Source organism: Paroedura picta, chromosome 1, assembly GCF_049243985.1.
Source record: "Paroedura picta isolate Pp20150507F chromosome 1, Ppicta_v3.0, whole genome shotgun sequence".
NCBI lineage: Eukaryota > Metazoa > Chordata > Lepidosauria > Squamata > Gekkonidae > Paroedura > Paroedura picta.
In genome coordinates, this window is record NC_135369.1 from 198,920,484 (window position 1) to 198,945,180 (window position 24,697).

At 45.4% G+C, this 24,697-nt stretch overlaps 1 protein-coding gene across 9 annotated transcripts in view; it reads right to left on the bottom strand.

Moving 5' to 3' along the window:
- TASP1 (taspase 1) overlaps positions 1 to 24,697 on the bottom strand; it is a 141,670-nt gene that overhangs the window by 113,083 nt on the left and 3,890 nt on the right. For 7 of the 9 annotated variants that reach the window (XR_013227170.1, XR_013227172.1, XM_077316189.1 and 4 more), the window contains exons 2-7: positions 23,776 to 23,992; positions 22,202 to 22,269; positions 20,691 to 20,759; positions 13,562 to 13,682; positions 10,491 to 10,575; positions 4,985 to 5,064 (exon numbers count right to left, since the gene is read on the bottom strand). Coding sequence is in view for 7 of the 9 variants with exons in the window: in XM_077316189.1 (XP_077172304.1) it covers positions 4,985 to 5,064; positions 10,491 to 10,575; positions 13,562 to 13,682; positions 20,691 to 20,759; positions 22,202 to 22,269; positions 23,776 to 23,914 (562 nt within the window). In the remaining 2 variants the exon portion in view is untranslated. Of the gene's footprint in view, positions 1 to 4,984; positions 5,065 to 10,490; positions 10,576 to 13,561; positions 13,683 to 20,690; positions 20,810 to 22,201; positions 22,270 to 23,775; positions 23,993 to 24,697 lie in introns of those variants that run through there. The other 2 variants (XM_077316223.1, XM_077316207.1) reach the window with 2 other exon arrangements.

Genomic DNA, 24,697 nt, shown 5'->3' on the forward strand with positions numbered 1-24,697 from the left:
TTTCTACTTAGGGGACAGCAGTGTGTCCCATCAATGCAGATTGGTCAGAATGAAGATGCAGCTCAATGAGTGAAGCTTATTGCACAGTCCCTTACGGTGCCCTGTTTGTTGCATAAAGCAATCAGCTGAAAGGGGAATTCTGTACCAAAGTTTTATGTTACAGAGAAGGCTGGCCAACATTTCCCCATTACTTCTGGTGGAACTTGAAATAACTCCTTATAGGATATCTGCCATGTCAGGTATCATTTGGATCATAAACTGAGGTGCTAAAGGTAGCTTCAAGCATCACTAATAGGTCTGTAGGGGCATTTAGAAAAATGTAGCTCATTGAATTATTTATTTCATTTACAACCGAAAGCAGCTTACGTCATTCTCTTCTCTGCCAGGTTATCTTCACAACAACTTTGTGAAATAGGTCAGGTGGCAAAGTGGGGACTGGGACCTGGAGCTCCCAGATCCTAATCTTAGACTCTAACCATTATACCCTACTGGTTCTCTGAATAGAAGACAAGAAAGAACAGGAGCCCATGGCACAGGATTACGTTAGGAACTCAGAAGTTGAGCTGTACAATCAAATAATTGTAAAAACTTTGATTATTTATTATAGTGCACAATTAAAACAGAATAAATACATAAAAAACTATATAGAACTAACAGCACACAAGACCAAACGCATTTCGACCCTACTGGGTCTTCCTCAGTGGTCAGAACTGTGACAATACACTCTATATAAAATATTTATACAAAACTCATTATAAAGTGTAGCTGAGTGGTTGAATGGGGTCTGTAAATTATGGCTCCAACCAATATATGTAAATTTTAGACTTTTTGGAGACTACCTCCTATCACATATACCTTGGGTCACCACTCTTCACAATGATATAATTCTGTGCTGAGAGTGTATCTCATGTGCATTCTGTATAGTTTTATGTAGTTTTTATTTTTTTAATTCTGCACTATAATAAATAATCAACATTTTTACATTATTTTATTGTACAGTTAAACTTCTGAGTTCCTACCTGTTAAGGTTGGGTTGTGTTCCTTTTTTGGTTTTGGTACAGCATTACGTTAACCTATATAAGATGGTAAGTGCACTAACTACCAACATATTTAGAGGAACTGACAAGTTATCTATAAGGGCACATTCATTTTACCATGGAAACATTGTATGGCTGTATTCAGATGACACGAAGAACTAAGCTGGCATGTACAAGAATTCAGCCTGTTGCTGGACTCACACCTGAAGCTCCCCTCCTTCTTTCTCCTCATGCAGAACACGATGAAGAAATCCCAGTGAGAAACCTAACACAACAACCCACACCGTATGAGGAGGCATACAAAGACTAACACTACCCCAATACAACTGACAAAATCAACTCATAAAAAGTTAAGCTGGAATAAACGTAGTTGGGCTTCCTCAATTTTTTTACCATTGAGAAATCCCTGAACCATTTTTCAGGCTTCGAGAAACCCCAGAAGTGGTGCAATCATGCAGAATATGGTTGGGAAGCAGAGCAGTGGACAAGGCCACCCAGGGCCCCTCCCTTTCCCTCCCCCTCCAGGCCCATCACTGGCCATTTTGGGAAAGGAGGGCAGGTCGACATGATCACATATGGTCCTATCACATAATAAATGTTTAACAAACTTAAAAATATATATTAAAATTAATTGGCACCCACCCATTTAGGAAATCCTTTCAGGGCCATCAAGGAACCCAGGGTTTCATGAAACCCTGGTTGAGAAAGCCTGCACTGGAGTCTTGTTTTATTCTGCTGTGACAGACAAACATAGCTCTATACTGACACACATGATAAACAAGTATTTAGAACTGCAGTCTGGGAGGGGATAGCCACATACCTGTGTGTGTGTGTGTGTTTTTTTTTGGGGGGGGTGTTTGGCATCAGTGACTTCTTTTAAATCTGTATATGCACATACATATAAATTATACATACACACAAACTGACATACAGATACACCCACAGATATATATGTAAATATTTATATACACACATATATATTGAAAATTATATTTAATATTTCCCCCTATGCCCCTAGCAGAGCCTTCTGCGAACTGAAAGAGGATGGTGGCTCCCGGCCCACGAAAAGTCTGCCTGGCCTCAGCCAGGACCAGGGAGACCACCTTCTCAGTCCTGGTCCAATCTGGTGGAATGAGCAGTAAAGCCAGGGCCTCAAGGGGGGGGGAGCCAAAGCCGGGCTCTGGGGAGGGAAAAGGTTTCAGTGCGGCGAAAAGAGCAGGAGGGCAGTTAAAGACGCGGGGGGCCTGCTTCTTTCGCCCTGCTGAAGCCAGGGCCTCGGGGAGGGAAGCTGAAGCCGGGGCCTGGGGAGGGGAAAGGCTTCAGCCCGGCAAAAGGAGCAGGCCCCTCCGCGTCAGAGAAGCCAGGGGGGAGGGGGCCAGGCTGGCACCTCAGGGGGTGGGGCCCAGCAGGGCTCCAAGGCTAGTACCCATTGTATTAAAAAATACAATGGGCTTTAAATCTAGTCATTACATAAATTAAAATTGTGAAAAACAATATTCCGTCTGAAAACCAGCTGATCTGTGTTTATTTCTAACTAACAAATCACAGAACAAAGTTCAAGTTCAGTGGCACCTTCAAGACCAAAGGCTCCCCACTTCAACTACCGTATTTGCTGGGGTATAAGACGACTGGGCGTATAAGACGATCCCCCAACATTTCCACTCAAAATATAGAGTTTGTTATATACCCGGCCTGCCCCTGCATCTCCCTGTGACCAACACTAGTGCACATGTGCGAGTTCTGCGTAGACAAGGGGCGGGCCGGAGCACCGCTGCTTCCCGCCAAGCAGAACGGGCTGGTCACGCCAAAAAGGCTGGCAACCCTGTCTTGCTGCTGATGCTCTCCACAGCCACACTGACGACCCACTGCGGCTGCGCTGGATACCGCGTGATATTGGATGGTATGTAGAATGAGGTGGGCGCGCATCGGGAGACCACTATGGGCACCGGGTGGGCATCGGGAGACCACTTTGGGCAGCTATGTCTATGCCAACTGAAGTGTACCCGGTGTATAGGATGACCCTCCCACTTGGAGGCATGTTTTTCAGGGGGGGAAAGTAGTCTTAAAGGTAAAGGTATCCCCTGTGCAAGCACCGAGTCATGTCTGACCCTTGGGGTGACGCCCTCTAGCGTTTTCATGGCAGACTCAATACGGGGTGGTTTGCCAGTGCCTTCCCCAGTCATGACCGTTTACCCTCCAGCAAGCTGGGTACTCATTTTACTGACCTCAGAGGGATGGAAGGCTGAGTCAACCTTGAGCCGGCTGCTGGGATCGAACTCCCAGCCTCATGGGCAAAGCTTTCAGACGTCTGCCTTACCACTCTGCGCCACAAGAGGCTCTAAAAAGTAGTCTTATACGCCAGCAAATACAGTATATTCCATTGAGCTCCAGTTGACATATATGGTTGTTCATTATTTCTTTTATGCTAATGAAAATTGCTGCCCACCCTCAACTTGCAGCTTTCATTTCAATGTACCTTGAATAAAACTTTTTCAGCCTTAAAGGTGACCCCGGACCCAAACTTTGCTCTGATGCTTCGGACCAACATGGCAACCTACCTGAATCTAACAAATCACACTCCTTTATGCACTGCTCTACCACTAAATTTAAATATCTAACTAAAGATATCAACTTTCTTCCTTGTATTTTATGTTTCCAAAATGTCACAAAGCAGTCAATTTTAACAATTTGCAGAGCATCATACTTTTTTACCAGGCTTTTTTTTTTAGGGGGGGGCGGGGGAGAATCTGGTCTTCTTGCCACGGTCCGTAAATTTGGCAACTGCATATCTATCTCATGGGAAGCCAGATTCATTCAGGAGGTTGCAGCCATGTTTGTCTGAAGCAACAGAACAAATTTTGAATCCAGTAGGACTTTTAAGACAACCGAAATTTTCTTCAAGACATAAGCTTTCCAGTGCTGCAGAGGTATGCCCTGAGCCATAAGGGAGGGCAGTATATAAATCTAAATAAATAAAAAATGTGCATGCATGCGAAAGATGATTCCTCAAACCAGAGTTTGTTTGCAACTGGGATTTTGTCAAAGGCAGACAGACTCACAACTAGGCTTCTGGATTAATAGAAAGCTTTATTGGAAGTAGTTCTGAACACTCTAACGTCTGAAGTCGAATCTAATTGATACATGGTCAGCAAGCAGTTATCAATGCATTTCTCCCGCCCAAATGTCCCCACTTTACCCGGGTGGAATTCCCCCCCCCCCCGCTTCCAGGTGCCATCCTGGGCTTCCTGCCAGACCATCTCTGGCTCCGGCATCCTTGGGACAATCGGCACCCTTCTTTGTAGATAACAAAGTACAGAGCAACATTTGCAACTGTCACAGCAGCAGAGAATACACATTGCAGTGTGAAATACCTCAGGGTCATAAAAAAGGTTACAAAGGTTCTACAAACACACATTCTACAAAAGATGGAGTCTCTCTTGTCAATCTCAAAACATGGCAGAGATCAGGGGATTGGTCCTGACAGATTTGCAGGGGGAAGGGAGAACAAGGTGTGTACCAAAGCCTGGCATCCAGCCAGGTCTGTTTGCACAGTGGCGAAATGTGACATCTGAAAGCAGGCTATCTGCTTGTCCTCCCCCACCCCTCCAGCCACCTGCTTACTATCATCAATCGCTTCTCGAGCCTTTACGCTAGATTCCTATAGACAATTTGCTTCCAGCAGGCATTGAAAAAAATTCAAAATACTGTTACAATGGTGTGCACAGCCAGTACTTTAAGATGAGGCACAGCTGCACAGATATTTAGAATGCCAGCAGCAGGAAACAAGGCATGGCAAAAAACGAGGACTTCCACAGTACTTAACCGTAGATTTAAATACCAGTGATCTGAATATGGTTTAGACATGGCTGATGGTCATGCTGGAATGCACCACACTTCCAAAAACATAAAAATCAGTTACTTAGTTCCTGGCAACAACATTTACTCACTTGTAGCCATGACACCCGGAGGACAGGCTGGGATCCCGTGATCGACTGCCCATCGGAAAGCTCCTTCGCCAACTAAAAAACTAAGCAAGGAGTAAGAATGAGCATTTTAAACCATTAGTTTTTGTACTCAGAATATTTTTTTAAATTTAATTGCAAGCCCTTTGTTTTATGAAAGGAAGTACTTCTTAAAAATGGAATATGGTAGGGGGGTTTTGTACTGCAACCAAGACAAAGTGGTCTACAAGTCTGAGTTAACTTGGAAAATAAGACTACCAATCCTTTCGACTAGGGAAGAGGAGCTGGACTCCTACCTGCCTTTCTAAAATTCTTAAGAAAATCAAGCAGGCACTGTGGCCTAATTAAAATAAACTATTTCTCAGGAAACACATGAGAACTATTTCTTTTCCTTTTTAACTCCACCAGCAAGGTCAATTATGTACTTCCAAGATATATTGAAAGAGCCTCTTGTGACGCAGAGTGGTAAGGCAGCAGACATGCAGTCTGAAAGCTCTGCCCATGAGGCTGGGAGTTCAGTCCCAGCAGCTGGCTCAAGGTTGACTCAGCCTTCCATCCTTCCGAGGTCGGTAAAATGTGTACACAGCTTGTTGGGGGGTAAACGGTAATGACTGGGGAAGGCACTGGGAAGGCCACCCCGTATTGAGTCTGCCATGAAAACGCTAGAGGGCGTCACCCCAAGGGTCAGACATGACTCGGTGCTTGCACAGGGGATACCTTTACCTTTAAGATATATTGATCCTTTCTTGCAAGATGCAAGAAATTGAGTTCCACCATTAAAATTGGCAGGAGGGGGGCTTTAAGGGAAAGAAAGTACATTAATAATTGGCAGAATTGATTTTTGCAGGATGTGATAACCATTGGCAGAAATGACATTAGGAAGCTATTGGATATAGTTTCTGAAGACAGCCATCTTGGTTTGCCATAGAGCAGCTAAATTCAAATCCAGTAGCACCTTATGCACCAACAAAATTTGGGGGGCATAAGCTTTTGAGGTTTAAAACATTCTGCTTATCTGATGAAGAGATCTCAGACGATTGAAAATGCTGTTGGTCCCCAAGGTGTCACTGGACGCAAATGGAGCTGCTCTCCTGGATTCAGTGCTCATGCATACTCCATCTATTTGATTTGCCACACTGCTTTGGTCACCTGGAGCTATCTGGTTGCCCCTATTTTCTGCTTTCACTGCATTAGACTATTGCCCCCCCCCCCCAGACATTGTTGCTCTGCTGTAAGCTCAGTCCATCACCCTGCTTATCTATGAAATACTGGAGAATATGCCCCTGCCAATTTTCTACTTGTTTCTAGCCTTCGTTTCCCAGATACTGTTTAGTTATAAACAGGGTTGCCAGGTACTCCCTGGCTTTCGCTGGAGATGGCGAGGTAGGGTTGAGATTGGGAAACTCCTATTTGGATGGAAATTTGTGAGCAGATAAAAGGAAGTACTTTTTCACCCAAAAAGTAGTTAATATGTGGGATTCTCCATTGCAAGAAGGGGTAGTGGGTACAAGCACAGCTTCCAGAGGGGATTGGATAAAAGAACAGGGAAGAGGTCCATCAGTGAGTATTAGCCACAAGCTATTGAAGTCTGGGATAGTGATGCTCCATATTCTTGGTGATTGGGGGACAACTGGGGGTGGGTTTCTTGAGTTCTACTCCTGCTGGCAGACCTCCTGATGACACTTGGGTTTTGGCCACTGGGTGACATAGCATGATAGACTGGATGGGCCACTGACATGATCCAACATGACATCTTTTATGTTCCTATTGGATGGATGGAATGGATGGAGCCTGGGGTAGACAAGGGCCTCAGTGGGGTTCAACGGCATAGAGTCCACCCTCCAAAGCATTTGTTTTTTTCCAAGGGAACTGATGTCTGTGATCTGGAGATAAATTGTAATTCCAGGGGATCCACAGGTCCCACCTGGAGGTTGGCACTCTTAGTTATGAATAGCTTCTTCTCTAGGAAAGTGGCCAGATCAATGTTCAAGAGACAAACTAGTATATGCAACAGGGGCTAAGAAACCTTATTGGCAAGTGTGGCCTTCCAGGCTTGCAACAAGCCAACTCTTCTGTTCTTCCAATCAGATTATCAGACAAACTGTTCTTCCTTGCTTTAATCTCTCTCATGGCAAGCTGGCTGCTAAGTAGCCTCTGAAGGCATTGGATGGAGGGCAGGGCCCTCACAACTGGGACTACTGGGAATGATCTTCTTATACTAAGACACCATGTCTCTTCAAAAGCACTTGATTTTACCAAAAGCTTACTGAAAATCTAAAGGTAGGGGGATCTCATAGACTAACCTGGTCCACAAAACATTTGAAACTGCCAAGAATTCAAAAGCATTCACAAAGTATCTTCAGTTTTAAGTCATCTACATTCCATAACAAACAAGTATTCTAGAGTGTTCATGCACATAAATGATAAATCCCATGAAGGGCTAAATTTGAACTGCTCATTCTGACTATATACCGAATAATATTTAAAACACTGGGTTGGATCCAACCAGTTTTCTCACTCAATCTATATATCTAATTCTCAACAAGGTCCTATCTGTGGACCACTAAATCCAAATGCTAGGGCTATGGACAGAAAAGGCAGATCTTTTTACAAACCTGAGACAAACGCCAGGTTTGTGAAAAAATCTGAAATATCAAAAAAAAAATCCCCTAAACTGGGGGAGGGGTTTAAAACCTCCCCAAAATATAAATGAAGCAACTGTATTTCTTCTTATGTTCTTAAGAAACAGATGCCTCAGTGGTCACCAACCACCAGAGTATTGCCAGCCTTGATTTCTGTCAATAACAGGCAGGGGAAGGGAGAGGAAGCAACCCAAGGCAGGCAGCAACCCCCAGCTGCCTTGCCACCACATGCCTTGCATGACTCACTCAACAGCAGTCACCCCACAATAGCCAGCATGACACATTGATTAGAGTTTTGGATTACGATATAGGAGACACAGGTTTCAATCCCCATTCTGCTATGGAAGCTCTCCGGTGACCTTGGGCCAGGGACACATCCTCAGCCTAACTGATTTCACAAGGTTACTATGAGGATAAAATTGAAAAGAGGAGGTTCCTGTTGTGGAGAAAGGCAGGATATAAATAAATTAAATAATATAGCTGAAAATAGGGGGCAGATCGAAACATTGGACTCACCTGAAGGTTTCTTCTCTTCAGTGAGGCTGGTTAGGTCACGCCTCTGCTCACTCAAGTAGGGCAATTGAAATGCAAATATTTGCAACAGCCCTCTAGTGACCACGAGCCTGACTCTCCAGTCATTTCTGAACCCTGCAGCGTCAAGTGTTCAATATTCTTCCCTTGTCCATTTTTGGCACGGATTGATTCATTGGTCCAGGATACCTAGCATCTTTTCCAAGGGTGAGATGCGAATGATACAGAAGATACACATTCCTCCTGCTCCTGGTCCCATATCTCACTGTGGGCCCTGTGCTGAAGGGGATTTGCTGCATAGTGAGTTGAGGTGCTATTTACGGCACTCATTGCTCGGGCCTGTCTAGCCTGGATTTCCTTCCACTGAAGGAACTCCATGAAGGCCTGTTCCTCTTCCTCTATACTCTCCCCGATATGTGTTGGCATCCTCCCTTCCCTTCCATTCCCCTGGAAACTGTGCTTGTTGTTGTTGTGGGGCCCCCCGTTATTTGCCCTCCAACTCCTGCCTCTTGTTTCAGACCTGGCCATGAAGGGCAGCACCATATTGGATGAGGACGGGGGGGGGGGGGGAGCTGGGTCGAGACTTCCATGGTCGGCGCAATTATGAGAAGCTGAATGGGCAGCGAGGCTGTAGCCGTTGCTGCCGTGGCCGGCACCATCTTTGACCTCTCCTACTCGTGATTGTGGAGGGTAGAGATAATCGGCAGAGCTTGCCTCGTGGGCTCCAGGGCGGCCGTGATCCCCCCGCCTCTCGCTGTAGCAAGGGGGGAATCGGAATGTTTTGCTTACCAGCGGGGCTCTCCTGACCCACATGTGCCCCGCACTGCCCCTCAACCTCTTTCTCAGCTGCCTCCTGGGTCATTGCCGCTACTCTGTGCATGTGCTCCGGAGCCCCAGAGCGTGTTGAGCTGGGCTCGGAGTGGATGGTCCCAGCGCTTCCTCCGTTCTGTGTCTTTTGGCCAGGCCTACTGCTTTGCTGCTTTCGCTGTGCCCATCCCCACATTGTTCTTTTCCCTTTTTTCCTTTCAGCTTGTTTCCCAGAGTGGGGTGCCTTTTCCTTTGACCCGCCTGCACTGTGTGCAGCCCAATGCGAGGAGAGGGCTCCGGAGCCCCGGGCTGCTCCTCGAGGGTCGAAGAAGCTGTTCCTCCTGAGAGACTTTCCTTCTGCTACGCTGGAAGCAGGTGACCAGCCACAGCTCTGTTGGATCTAGTACATGTAGCCATGTGGCTGCTTCTTAGAAGTAAGTGGGGCATAGGCAGAATTCACCCCGAATTCTTTCTGAATTGTTGTGTTTTTTTGGTTTGTTTTTTTGTATTTCTCTTGTTCCAAGATATAGAGCGGGGCTCGAGTCTCCTACCCAAGCAATAGGGCAATCCAGACTGGAGAGTCAGGCTCCTGGTCACTAGAGGGGCTGGTGCAAAAATTTACATTTCAATTGGCCTACCTGAGCCAGCAGAGGCATGACCTAACCAGCCTGGATGACTTCAGCCGCACTGAAGGAGAACAAAGGGAGACTGGTAGATGGAGAAAGTGAGGACATGGGGGCTGCCAGGAAGAAGAAATAGGGTGTGAAGAAGGAAACAAGGGACACAAGTCCTTACTATGCAGCTGGTGCTACCTCAGCTAGTGCTGCACAACTGGGCCAGAGTGTTTCTGGGGAGAGGTTGCCAAGGGTAGGAAAGGAGGGAAAGCTGAACTCAAGGGAGCAGAAAGGTCTGCTGGCCAGCGAGTGGGGAGGACAGAAGAAAAAAGGAATAGGGAAGAGTCTAGGGAGGGGGGGTCTTGGAAAAGAGAGAAAAAATAGTGGGTGAGTGAGGTCCTTGTAGGTCCCTTTTTTATTCCAGCCCTCATACCACATGACTTTTATCCAGACAAGTCTCATGATTCCTAGCATAGCCCTTCTGGTGGTCAAGAGGATAGCCTCCTGTTTTACACCAGTGCAAATGCCAGCTGGATCCAGCCTATTACTGGAAGTAAAACGAGATTACAAATGGAACATTTCTTAACAACAACTTATGTTTACCTCTGAAGTCTGATTTATCAGACTTTTGTACTTCCAGCCAAAACATCAGAAATAAAAGCTTAGAAACAGCATAAATATTTATGCAAACAACCACAGAGAAAAAAGCACAGACTCTTTTTATCCTCAATATTCCATCTATTTATATCCACAATTAAGTGTGCAAGATGTTCCAAGATCAATGAACAAAGCCTGTCCTTCCTCCTTAAAAGTCTGATCAATGACGAGTAGCACAAGGCTCCTTCTGATAAGAATAAAAAGGTTAAAAGGAAAAACAAACAAGAGTAAAGCAATTACCAAGGTGGAATTCTGCCAGCAGAGAGTTTTCCCTTCTGCCCTTCACACAGCAGTCTGTTTGCAACAGAAACAGGATTCTTGATTCCTGAACAGAAGACAGTTATTTAGAAGCCTGCAGTAGAAAATTGATAGTAGCACTCTCACTGAATTTAAGACAAGACACTGTTCTTTTAAGGACCATGGACCTGGCAAAGAGACCTTTTCCCATCTGCTCTTTGATACACAAAAAGAGTATTTACAATGTCATGAACAACACAGTTCAGCTATGCATAATGATGATAATGCTCTTATGATGGTGAAGCTGGTGTTTTCAATAAGGGAAGTTCTACTGGGATTTCCGGGCCTGGCCCCCGGCAGGGAGTTGGAGGGGTAGGGTTGCCAGTTTCAGTTTTGGAAGCTCCTGGGAGCTTCAGGTAAGGACCCTGGGGAGGACAGGCACCTCAGTGGGGCGCAACACCATAAACTTCACATCCACAGCAAACATTTTCTCCAGGGAAACTAGCTGTAATCTGGTGATTAACTTATTTATTTATTTATTCTTCAATTTATAGACCGCTGCTCTCCCAAAGAGCTCGCAGTGATTTACATGATAAAACAGTAAAAACACATAAACCCAATAAAAACCTTCCCAATTTATCAGAAACAAAAACAAGGCAGCAGCAGTCATGCATCTCATCCCATCCAGGAGGGTCTTCAGGTCCCACCTGGAGACTGGCATCCCTAACTTCTACATACTACCTATACTAGTCAGTCAGTCAGTAACCTTTTATTGGCATAAAATATGTATAAGACATATAAAAATCGGGTTTAAAATTTCAACAAAATAATAAAATAGGCCACGGGGTTACATAACCAAACAGATCTTAAAATGATTAAATAAACTATAAAAGATAAAATACAAGGTAGGCAGCATATTATAAAAGCATCTTAGTTAAAACTCTGGCAACTAAAATGGTTACCTCTGGGTCTTTGTCAGAGAGCAGAAATTGCAAGGTCATAGATTTACTTACAGAAGGCTTGTTTCCCAGCAAAGCAACAAAACTGTCATCCCGACACTGCTCATATAAGGGGCAATCTAACAAAATGTGTGAGACAGAGTCAGGGCAGCCAGAACCACACGGACAGAGTCTCGCATGGTATGGGATACGGTGGAATCTTCCCTCTAAGACCTTTGAGGGGAAAGTATTCATTCATGCCAGGAGAAAGCTCTTCTCAGGGGTGGGACATCAAGAAGATGCAAATATGTAGGCATAATATTTCTCTGCACAGTGATGCCAAAGAATGCTGGTGAGCAGACTCGAGGCTGGGTAGGTATGAGTTCCTGCTGCTCATGGTCTAATATTCTCTGTTTAATAATCCGGAAGATACATTTTTCTTCCAGTGGCAGTAGGGAGTTCAGAACGATGCCAATGGAGACTAATTTTTGTTCAATAGCCTGGCACCATCGAAATTTAAGAGGGTACCTATACATTTATTATGGTTTAACCAATAAATGGTGACCAAAACAGAGACTGACAACAAGCAGGAATAGACACAAGGATCAGGTTTAGAGGGTTGAATTGCGTATATTTGGAAACTTAAAAGATTTAGGGGAAGAAAAACAGAAGAAACTGAAATGAGCTGGAGTAAATGCATAACTTACTCAAATTAATGTTTAATCAAAATATTGCAAAAGTGTTGTTCTGAAGACAGAAGGTAGCTTTAACACTTTTTTCCGAAATTTCCACATTTCATATGCCATTCAGAACTTTAAACAGCTCCTGTGGAGCGGTATAAATAAAAGCCTAATGGGCAAAGGGGAGGAGAAAGGGCGGGCCCCATCTGTGATAAAAACTCAGAGGGATGAATCAGGAGCCACAAAGCGACTCCTGATTCTCCTTTCTGAGTGTCACTCGAGGGCCAAGCAGCCAATAGGCTGGGCCGGACGGGGAGTTGCCACACTGAGGAAGCTGCCTTCCCCACGGGTAAGTCCTCCGACCGGCTTACCCTCGCCCTTGGGAAAGGAGCAGGGACGCCACGTCGAAGACCGGGGTCCCTTCATGCAGGGGAAAGGGGCAGGGACGCTGCGTCTTTGATGCGGCAGCCCTACTCCTTTCCCGCCGGCCACGCAACCGGCTGGGCCGGGGAGGGGGGCCACGGGAAAGGAGATGCGGTGGCCCTGCTCCTTTCCCACCCACGCGCAGCAGCCCATGGCCGCGGAGGGGGCCTACCGCCCATTTTATTTTAAAATAAAATGGGTTTTCCCCTAGTCACTAGATATTTCACAAAACTAACAAAACCATGGTTTTGTTTCAAATATGTGCAAATGTGAATGTGTCCCAGAAGACAGCAGCATATTGTGGACACTGGACATCTAGACTAAAAACCTACCTTATCCACCATAATGATTTGTGGCATTTGAGCTCCATAAAGGTTTAAGAATGGCTAAGGAGGGGGAAAAATCCCCATTATGGCAAGCCAGCGGTGCACCATTAAGAATATGGATGAATTATCAATAAGCAGGGGGGGGGAAATCTTTCTTGGTACCTGGTGTTTCAACCAGAATCTCAAAATAAGCTATATTGTACCATTCCCGCTTCTGAGAAGCCCAAGTCATTCAGACTAGAACCAATACTAAAGAAATGGAGACACAAAGCTCAAGAATTGAATAGCTGAGGGGGTAGACTAAGTAAGGGTGGCAAAGGCTCAAGCAGGGACAGCGCTGGGTCCCATAATTCCTTGCAGCTGTGCTGGATCTTGGGAGACCCCCCTCCTAAATCAAATCCTCCCCCATCAGAGACTTCCTTCAACAAAGCCTTTCTTCATCAGAGGATGTCATTCTCCCCTTGAAGCAGAACTTATTTAACAAAAGGCTGTCATAAGAATAATGGAATCCAACCCATAAGCTATTATTCACCTGGTATTATTTACCTGGTACATAAAAAGCATGTGTTTGCCATGAACTATGTCATACCCCTTTAAGGAGACATGAGATATTTCTGCACACCATTTCTGATAGCATTCCAGCGGCACATATTTAAAACGTCACCTTCAGTTTCAACATTCTACTTTTTAGAGCTTGATCAACATACCACTGAGTGCTCCAACTGCTCCAAAATTTAGCGATTTCCCATCCATAATACTAGCATCACATTCTATCTCGCCCAGAAGGTTCAGATTGGACCCCATTCCTGCATTTGTAAAGGGTGAATCCTACAAAGAAATGTTTAGAAAAATAGCATAAATACCAAGCATCCATGATCACAATAGCATAGGACGGGGTCAAACAATGGCTGCCTGGGCAACATGGGCTCCCTGAAGGACAGCTCCCTACAGGAAATCTGAATGGCTCAGGAAGAGGAGGAGAGAAACCAAAGACAAGACAGGGGTGAGAAGCAGCAACTGGAAAAGGAGGGAGTAAACTGCACTTCACCAGGCCTCAGAGATTCTATCAAAATTCATTTACCCTTTATAGAGAAGGGTAAAGTCCAAGATGCCTGTACTTCAACAACTCAACTGGCTTCCAATTGAATTCCAGATCAGGCTTAAGTTTTTGGTTCTTACCTTCAAGGCCATACGCAGTCTGGGCCCAGTGTACCTAAGAGACCGTCTCTCCGCCTATACCCCCAAAAGAGCATTACGCTTTGCCAATGCAAACCAGCTAGTGATCCCTGGCCCCAGAGAAGCACGTTGGTCTTCAACAAGGGCCAGAGCTTTTTCTGTCCTGGCTCCCACCTGGTGGAATGAGCTCCCTGAAGAGATCGGGGCCCTGTCCGAACTCCCAAAATTCCACAGGGCCTGCAAACGGGAGCTCATCTTTGTTGCCCTCTTCTGGACACGCTCCAGTTTTGTCTACATCCCTCTTCAACTGCGGCGCCCAAAACTGAACACAGTACTCCAAGTGAGACATGATGGCTCCCTTTTCTTAGACCCAATAACACCTTTGCCTATGCCCATCAACGTCCATCTCCGGACCTGGCCAGAGCACTGCCCAACACCAGGCTTAGAAATTTCCAACTAGCCTCCCACCTTGCTTGCACACGTAGGCCAGCTTCCCCATACCTTATATAAACAATGGCTTTAGCCCACCCCCCGCTGCTCAGCTAATTCCCAAGGCTTAATATATGTGTCTCAGGGAACATGTAAGCACGATTCGGGTAACATGTGACAGATATAAAAAGCACAATCACGGGCTAATCTGTTAAGAAAGACCACTCCATCCGAGAGAATGTGAAAAGGAGAAACTTCCCAAAATATTGGCCAGACATACCTGCACAACTCCAGTACAATGTTTTTGACAACTAGAGTGGAGCAAGAACCTAAAATTCTGCTAATTTTAACCTATATGGTCAACCTCATTTCATCCCATCCTGTGGGTTACTCTATATCAGAGGTAGTCAAACTGCGGCCCTCCAGATGTCCATGGACTACAATTCCCATGAGCCCCTGCCAGCATTTGCTGGCAGGGGCTCATGGGAATTGTCATCCATGGACATCTGGAGGGCCGCAGTTTGACTACCCCTGTTCTATATCTTAATTTCTGGACTATGACAATTCCAAAACACATTTGCACAACTAGCGGATGTTTCACAAACATGCAACATTTTCCAGCTGTGCTCACAAAGGGGATATCTAGAGATGTCGCTAAACTCTTGACATTCAAGGGTCACTGAAAGCCAAAATAATTATTTTCAATAGGTGCTAAATAGCCATGACCTAGATGGCCCATAGCCCTACTCTGACAAATCCTGGAAGTTAAGCAGGGCCAGCTCTGCCTAGAATTTGAATGGGAGGCCAGCAAGGAAGCCCAGGGTCATGAGGCAGAGGCAAACAGTGACAAACCACCTCTGATTACCTCAGGCCTTGGCAACCCTCTAGGATCGCCACAGGTCTACTGTGATTGGACTTTCCACTTCCACCAAGCGGTAAGCAACATTTCAGCAACTGGATGGCCATTGAAGAAGTCAGCAGTGACTCAAGAGAGCTCCTCCCCTGCCACAAATTTTGTTAGTCTTGAAGGTGCTCCTGGACTTTTGCTGTTTTCTACTGCTATAGACAGATTGGCACAGTTGTCCATCTTGTATGGATACTAGTTTGCTCCCACTACAAACTGAATTGCCCACCAATCACTACCAAATAACTACGGTTGTTTCTCTCTCTTGATATTAAGCAATCAAAACAGAACTATCTAAAGCAGACAGATTCAAGTGGGTAGCCATGTTGGTCTGAAGCAGAACAAATGTAGAGTCCAGTGGCACCTTTAAGACCAACAAACTTTAAGACCAACAAAACCTAGTTGCTCTTAAAGGTGCCACTGGACTCTAAATTTTATCTAAAGCAGAAATCTGGAACTTGTGAGAAAGACTGAATCTGGGGTCCACTTCTTTCAATACAAATAGCTATATGTTTCTAAATAAGAAATCTCTTTTAATTCACCAACAGAGTCACACAACCAGAATTTTAGCAAGCTGTTAACTTTCCTGCAACACAAAAAAGGGGCCAGCGGTACATGTCACTCCATTTCTGTCCAACCCCAGTTTCTAAATTTCCCATACTACAAATGAGTATTGATTTACAGACTATCCGCTGAAGTACCATCAGTCTTGCATTTCAGAGACAATTCCCAGTCACATTTTTTTAATGCCATTTCTTTCACAGAATTGAATCATGGCTTTGGAAGGGGCCATATAAGCCATCTAGTTCAGCCCCTGCCCAACACAGGATCAGCCTAAAGCATCCGTGAGAAGCAGGGGTAGTCAAACTGCGGCCCTCCAGATGTCCATGGACTACAATTCCCAGGAGCCCCTGCCAGCGAATGCTGGCAGAGGCTCCTGGGAACTGTAGTCCATGGACATCTGGAGGGCCGCAGTTTGACTACCCCTGGTGAGAAGTATCTAAGCAGGGGCTGGACAAAGACCACCAGTGAAGGGGAGCTCACCACTTCCCTAGGCAGGCTATTCCACTACTGAACTACTCTGTGAAAAAAAAATTCCTGATATCTTGCTGGTGGTTTAAAGCCATTACTTTAATGTGGGTCCTATCCTCTGCTGCCAACAGGAACTGCTTCCTGGCCTGCTCCAATTTACAATCTTTCAGATACTTAAGGAGAACAATCATGTTCCCTCTCAACCACATCTTCTCCATGCGGAACAGTCCCTCAAGCTTTTACTCATAGGGCTTGGTCCCCAGGCCCTGGATCATCCTCATCACTCTTCTCTGCACCCTCTCAATTTTGTCCACATAGGTTGTTTTGTTTTGCTTCGATTTCATGAAGTCTTGCTCTCACTGTCCTTTCCCACTATGCTGGAACCAAAACCAGCTGAGCAATTCAAAGGACTTGATGTAACAGAACTGGGTTTGAAGCTGGTTCTCATACTAGCTCCAATCAAATCAGCTTCTTTCTCCCAGTTGCTCTCTTCACTCCCAGCGGAGACTACTCTCTGTGGACTGACTTTTCCTATTACAAACATAAGAGAAGCCATGTTGGATCTGGCCAATGTCCCCCTGCCAGGTAAAAGGACAGAGAATATAGAGCATCCCTGCCCCAGACAGAGCGTTCCATGTATAGCTTGTGGTTAACAGCCCATGATGGTCCTCTGCTCCATATGTTTATCCAGTTCCCTCTTGAAACTGTGTTTGTAGCCGCCACCACTTCCTGTGGCAGCGAATACCACATGTTAACTACTCTTTGAGTGAAGTTCTTCCTTTTTCTATTCTAAGCTTTCTGCTCATTAATTTCACTGAGTGTCCACAAGTTCTTGTCCTGTGAGAAAGGGAGAAAAGTACTTCTTCCTCTACCTTCTCTATCCCATACATAATTTTGTAAATCTCCATCATGTCACCCCTCAATCATCATTTCTCCAAGGCAAAGAGCCGTAACCTCTTTAGCCTCTACTGAGTGCACCAACCACTAAAAAGGCCTTCTGGAAACCAGATCAGAACATCTTCACTTCTGACAAATGGAGCTGCAGGTCCCCTTGTGGTGGTGGAGCCTGCAGTCAAATAACAGCCAGCTTACAGTGAATGACAAGGCAAGAGACTTCAGGGATGGTTTTCCCATTGGCTGCCTCTGCCGAGCAACCCTGGACTCCTTCGGGGGTCTCCCAGCCAAGTACTAACCAGGGTGAGGCCTGCTTAATAGCTGAGACCTGATGAGGTCAGACTAGCCTGGGCTGCCAGGATGGCAGAATGGCAAACCGATTACATTCAACCAAACACCGATTAAATTCGACCAAAATTTGAATTGTGCATGGTTTTATCAGACATTGGGAGCACAGAAATATTCTCATCCTTAAACTGACCATCTTCTATTCACTCAGTGACAGCCTTTTTGGAAACGTGGCAGGCAGTGTGCCACTGCCATTCTGACTTCGCAACATCAAAGGAATTTTCTTCTATTGTAGCCTAAGGAAGTGTCCTTCCATGAAATCACATCACGTGTGTGCATTAGAGCCTGCGAACTTTTCTTGGACAATATTTGTTAAAGGGGGTTGAATTTTGTTAATTCTTTTGTGTAAATGATTAGTTTGTTGCATACTAGTGCTTTTCAGATATTGTGCTCTCATTGTTTGTTACCGGACATTTATGATATATACTACAATGATATACTTTTGTGATTTTTTAAATCTCACTACAATTTTCAATTTACAATTGAACCAGGTTTTAGGGCATGCACAATGCAACTCTTCACATGGAGTCATGCTTCGTTCAGATTTCTGGCACTCATTTTTCCATTTGAGTTGCCTACCCTATCCTTTGGATTCAAGCCTTCTTAAGACCATATCCACAGAGCAACTCTCCTACATCCTGTGCATGCAACCTCCAGGAAATGTATGGAAACTGTGCTCCCATCTGGCCAGCACCTGCTGTCCTAGGAGCAACAGTGTTAATAGCAAGGGATAGAGCAGCTAAGTGCTGCAACATGTTCCCCTACATACGCAATTACTCTCTGAGCTCTCAGGGATGTGGTATCTGGCGGACCCCTCTGTGAAGTCCACCCAGTCTGGCAGGAGGAGCGGGTGTTCTTTCCACCCAGAAGATGAAGGACGGACAGCCAGCATATCACAAGCAAACTGTCAGTTAGCTCATAAAAGATCAATGGAAACCCCTGCTCTTTGACAAGTCTTTGAAGTGATGCCTCTTGGACTAGCAGAAATTGTGTAATTGGCAATGTGTAAACTCAGCAGAAATGAAAGGCAGGGGGAGGGGGGAATATGCAGAACAGATGGGAGGAGAAAAGATGGTTCTCTCCAACCCTCTTGTATCCACCAGAATAAACTGGATAGTTTTTAAATTTTAAAATGATTTTTATGGGCCGCTCCAAATTCAATCCTATGCAGAGTTATTCCAGAATACTGAATTTACACTGGAGTAGCTTTGCAGGGAGCCTCTTGTGGAGCAGAGTGGTAAGGCAGCAGACATGCAGTCTGAAAGCTCTGCCCATGAGGCTGGGAGTTCGATTCCAGCAGCCGGCTCAAGGTTGACTCAGCCTTCCATCCTTCCAAGGTCAGTAAAATGAGTCCCCAGCTTGCTGGGGGGTAAACGGTAATGACTGGGGAAGGCACTGGCAAACCACCCCGTATTGAGTCTGCCATGAAAATGCTGGAGGGCGTCACCCCAAGGGTCAGACATGATCTGGTGCTTGCACAGGGGATACCTTTACCTTTACCTTTAATTTTGCAGGATTGCACAAAGAGAAAATCCCTTTTGGAATTTGAGGATCTCTGTATAAAAGTATTCAAATATTTCACGCCCCTACAGATACTGCTTATGAGTTTCACGGCATGCAATAGCCCCTTTTTATCCACAGCATTTGTTTGAGCAGAAAGATAAAGGTACCAATCTGGGTTTTTTCCTAGACCACCTTCCTGACTCAGCTCTGTTGTGGAGGGTATGAAACGGCAGAATCTCTTTCCAATCTAGCCAATATGCTTTTTCCTACCAGCAGTAATCCCTATTCTGTCTAAAGCCACAGAGAATGCTGTAAAATTGAGGGGATTCACAGAGGATAGGTTCACCAGTAGCTACTAGCTGTAGTGATTAAAGGGAACTTTCAGTCAGCCTCTGAATACCAGTGCCGGGAGGCAACATCAGGGGAAAGCCATAGCCTCTTAGTTGACCATTCAGGGCAACCACTTGCCCCCATGTAAAATGCAGGGCTGGACTAAACAGACCACTGGTCTGATCCAACAAGGTGCCACCTACATTCTTGCATTCTCTATCCATTCCTACTACTCAATCATTGGGTCCTTCCCCAAGCCATATGTGAGACAGATGGTCAGACACCACCTTTCCTATCTACATGGCTGTGTTTCCACATGCATCCCAACTCCTTGGCACACATTTTGCTAATGAGCATAATTATTATAAAAGGAGGCAGGGAAGCTCTTACACCTGCTATCGAACTGCAACCAAGTGATCAACATAATAATCCAAAAAAACATTCTTCTGGGAGCAGGACCTTTCTGAATGGACTCGAGTGGGCATCTGAGGAAAGCTGATTAAGCCTGCTCCCTTGGTGAAAAGAGGGGTCACTAGATCAGAGGCTAGTGGTGTGATCCTAAAAACATGTTCCCTGGAGTAAGCTTCCCTAAACAGACCTCCAAAGGAATAGGAGTAAACTTGCTTTGGGTGGTTTTATCACTCGCTCTTTGGCATCACCAACACCATCACCGGGACTCTGAGGGGAATAATTCTAGATCCACTTGTGGCTATTGACATTTCTGATTTGTTATGCTGGAATTTTTAAGATTACTTTTTTTAAAAACCCATAAAATTTTTTGAAAGGGGGGGGGAACTGTCCTGAGTGGCATCTAGGGGAAAAGGAAAAGGAATTAGTGCTTTTCTATACAATGAGCTCAGGATTACTGGGGACCCTCCTGCGAATATATTTTAAGGCAGAGACAGGAAACCCAACTGTCAAAGAGAAAAGAAGACACCTGAAAGGTAATCCAGTGTGAAAAGTGAGCAAATAGCCATCTCCACAAAAAATGTAGCTGCCATGTTCAGGAAAAATGCACAAGGTGATAGAAAAAGAACAGTTCTGGAGTTTGCTCAGTTGTTAAATGCCCTTTTAACACATGGAAGATTTCTAATATAATTTACTGGATTACTGCATCAAATGCAGGACACCCCCCCCCCTCCCCATAATAGCAAAAACCCACCAAACTGTGGCCGGAAAGCTACAAGCAAGAGGGCAAATGTCTGAATAACCGGAAGTACCTCTAGTTCAACCAGCGCGGCAGTCACTGCATCTGTTACGAGCGCACCAGCCTGTAGTTTTTCAATCGCCTAGGAAACAGAATTTCCACGTGATTAACCTTCTGTAGTTTTTCAATCGCCTAGGAGACAGGATTAACCTTCTGTCAGGTACATGCCCACTGAAGGTACATTCCTAAATAGTGTCACACCCTTCTAAATTTATGGACATCGATGGACTTAAAAGGGTGCAACGCTGTATAGGATTGCACTTCAAATGGCTGTGTAGTCAGTCACCTTTCCAGGAAATGTTTTGGGACCCTACTTCCTCTGGACAGCCAATAACAGGACATAGTGGCCAAGGCCTTCCCTGATGTTGTCTCCTGGCTGACATTCAGAGGTTGACTGACTCTGAATGTGGAAGTTCCCCTCAGTCACCATGGCTAGAAGCCACTGATAGACATATCCTTCATGACTCTGTCCAAACACCTTTTCAAACTGTATATTCCTGTGGCCATCACTAACAGCGAATCCCACAGTGTACAAAGGGGTATTTTCTTTTGTCCATCCTGAACCTGCCGCCCATCAACCCTCAAATTCTAGTCTTTTGGGAGAGGGAGAAAAATTGACTTTTGTCTACTCTTTCTACCCCAGGTATAATTTTATAAGCCTCTCTCCCCTTCATCATCGCTTTTCTTAACAAAAATGTTTCTGACTCTTCAGCCTTTCCTCCTAGGGAAGGTGCTCCAATCTCATAATCTTGATGGCCAACCTCTGGCAACCCTGATTGCTGCATTAAGCTGAAGCCTAGAATTTCTACACTGCTGAAACACAACACAACAAGCCTGTAATTCTTTTTGCAAGCAAGGTGACAAACCTGAGGTGTCCTACAATACATCTTTCTGTACAGAAATACTAGGCTGCCTTTATGCAGGGCACAATATTGTTGCATTGAGAGAACGTGCAGCCCTGACCTGCACACATTTGGCACTTATTGCATAATGCACTTTAGTGCATTTCTGAAGTAGATTTTTCTGTTTCGCATACAAAAATCCAGCTGAAAAAGCACACTGAAAGCGCACTATCCAACATGTGTGAAATAAGCCCTGGATGGCCTAGGCGAGCCTGATCTTGTTAGCTTTGGAAAGCTACGCAGAGATGGCCCTGGTCAGTATTTGGATGGGAGACCACCGAGGAAAGGCCAGGGTCGCTATACAGAGGCAAGCAGCGACAAACCACCTCTGAACATCTGTTGCCTGAAAAGCCTTACTGGGTTGCCTCAAATCAGCTGTAACTTGACAGCCTGTTGCACCACCATGGCAGATATAGGCCTACTCGCGGACTCTTGCCTGCCCACTGCAAGAGAACTGTGCCATTCTCAAGTTTACCAACTGACTATTTTAACGTCTGTGCTAACATCCACGTTTCCCAAAAAGATTGAACACATCACATTTACTATTAACTTGGGGGGGGGGGAGAATAACATTTTTTTTAAAGCCACCCAATTAATACCATTAAAACTGACAAACTCTTACCTTCCGACAAGCTCGTTTGCACACATGCTTATATTCTTTGGCTTTGGATTCAGAATGATATCCTGCACCTAATAACAAAAAAGATTCAGGAGGAAAGAGAATCAAGTCCAGTGTTCATTATTCCTTCCCAAAATTAAAGGAATTGCAATGAAATCATATGCAGAGTTACACTCTTGACATCAACGGATTCAGAAGTGTGTCGTTCCTCTTAGGATTGCACTAATTCCCCCCTCCTTGAACATATACGGCAACTCAGCCTTGTTGGTACTTGGATGGGAGACCACCGAGATAGTCCAGGGTTGCAAAGTAGAGGCAGGCAATAGCAGACTGTCTCTGAACGTCTTTCCCTTGAAACTCCACTAGGGTCACAATAACTTGGGTGTGACTTGGCAGCACTTTCCACCACAACCACCCCCCTTGACTTGGCTGGCCCAGGATGCATAGCCCAATCTCATCCGATCTTGGAAGCTCACATTTTGCTGAAGGACCTCCAAGATACACCACAGTCATGATGTGGATGCCGGCAATAGCAAACCACCTCCAAATATCGCTTGCCTTGGAAACCCTGGGGTTGCTGTAAGTCAACTGCGGATTGACGGCCCTTTCCCACCAAGTAAGTAACTAAGTAAGGGGTTTTAGCTGTTTTACGGACTGCTCTCCTACTCCAAGAAATGATTTATCAATATCATTTCCCACTTTATCAATATCATTTATCAATATCATTTTCCACTGCATTATGCATGTTTTATTTTTATTACTAGATTTCAAGCCCATTTTATACTGTCATAAAATGGGCGCTAGACAGCTCCCCCCGAGAACAGCGAACGACGTTCTCTCGCCCTCCGGAGTGCCCTCGCTGCAGCGAGGGCGCTCCGGAGGCCGAGAGAAGGCTGGCTCCCACCACCCCCACCCTCCCCAAACGGCGAACGGCGTTCTCTCGGCCTCCGGAGCGCCCTCGCTGCAGCGAGGGCTCTCCGGAGGCCGAGAGAAGGCCGGCTCCCACCACCCCCACCCTCCCCAAACGGCGAACGGCCCCCAAAGCTCTCCCCAGCCTTCTCTCGGCCGGCGGAGCAGCCTCACGGTGTCTACGATGCCGCAAGGCCGCTCCGGCGGCCGGGAGAAGTCGGCGCGGGCGACCGCTCACCTGCGGCTGTGCGGGTGAAGCAGGGAATGGGGAGCCGCACTTTGCGCAGCTCCCCATTGCCTGCTTCGGGCGGGATGGACACTTGGAGGGGCCAATCAGGAGCCGCTTCGCGGCTCCTGATTGGCCCCTCCGAGTTTTTATCCCGGACCGGTCCCGCCCTAACTCCTCCCCACTACCCCTTACTCTTTTATTCAGTCCGTGGTGCCCGTGGCGCCACGGGCTGTGTACAGATATGCCATTGCTTGTTTAATGGCCCCAATTTGTTTCTTGGTGACAGAATTCGAATAGTTTCATTACTACAGCTGTATGCCACCAGCAAGTCTCTGGAGAACAGCACAGGCGCTTGCCAGATCAACCAATACATTACCAATGCTTCAGTCTGCCTCTATGAGGCTGTGGTACCTGCTCCGCACTGCCCATTCAATCTTACCTGCGTGTACAAGTACAAATCCGACCCGTCTCACTTTCTGAGTTTGCTTTGTTTCATGTTCTTTCACCATCGCCTTTACTGAAGCAGCAGGAGAGGACCTGGAGGGTAAAACTTCCACAGAGCTTATTCCCTTTTCCATGATCGTACTTCAAGGTTACCATCTTCTGGAGAAGACAGCATGCTCCCATTCAGAGGAAGACACAGAGTTGTACTCTCCCTGAAGAAAAATACAAAACAACCAGATGCAAAACAATATTTGCCAGTTGTGAGTTTTTTTTAAATTACAATTTCCTTCTTAGGAAAGTCTCTCAATTGCATATCATTGACCAGGTTATAAAAGTGTGCAGTCAAGCATCATTGCATATTGTGCTACAGTAACGCTATACCAGTAGTTTGCAATTTACTGATAAGATAATCAAGTAGCAAATAACTGCTAGAGTCCAATAATAACACAGTGATAGCCAAACAGCCAAATTAGGTTTCTTTTACCCAGCCCCAATAAATCACACAGAGAGAAAAAAACAGGTTTAAATAAAATAGCAGGCAGCCTAAAAAGCTTGAAAAAAGCCAAATAGCAGGATAAATTCTAATGGGTTAAAGCTTTATTAAATTAACGAGAACTTAATATATTGCAACACAAAGTTTGAGTTCAGTGACACCTTTAAGAAAAACAAAGTTTAATTCTAGCTTATAAGCTTCTGTGTGCATGCACATTTCTTCAGACACATTGAAACTAAAGTCACTAATTACATGTAGGTAATTATTGGGGAAGATGTTGCTTCCCCTCACTGGCAGTCTTCTAGCAACGCCTGGACAGATACTTATCCTGCATGTTTTAGGCTAACTCTGCATTGAGCAAGAGGTTGGACTTGATGGCCCATATGGTCCCTTCCAACTCTATGATTCTATGATGAGATAATGA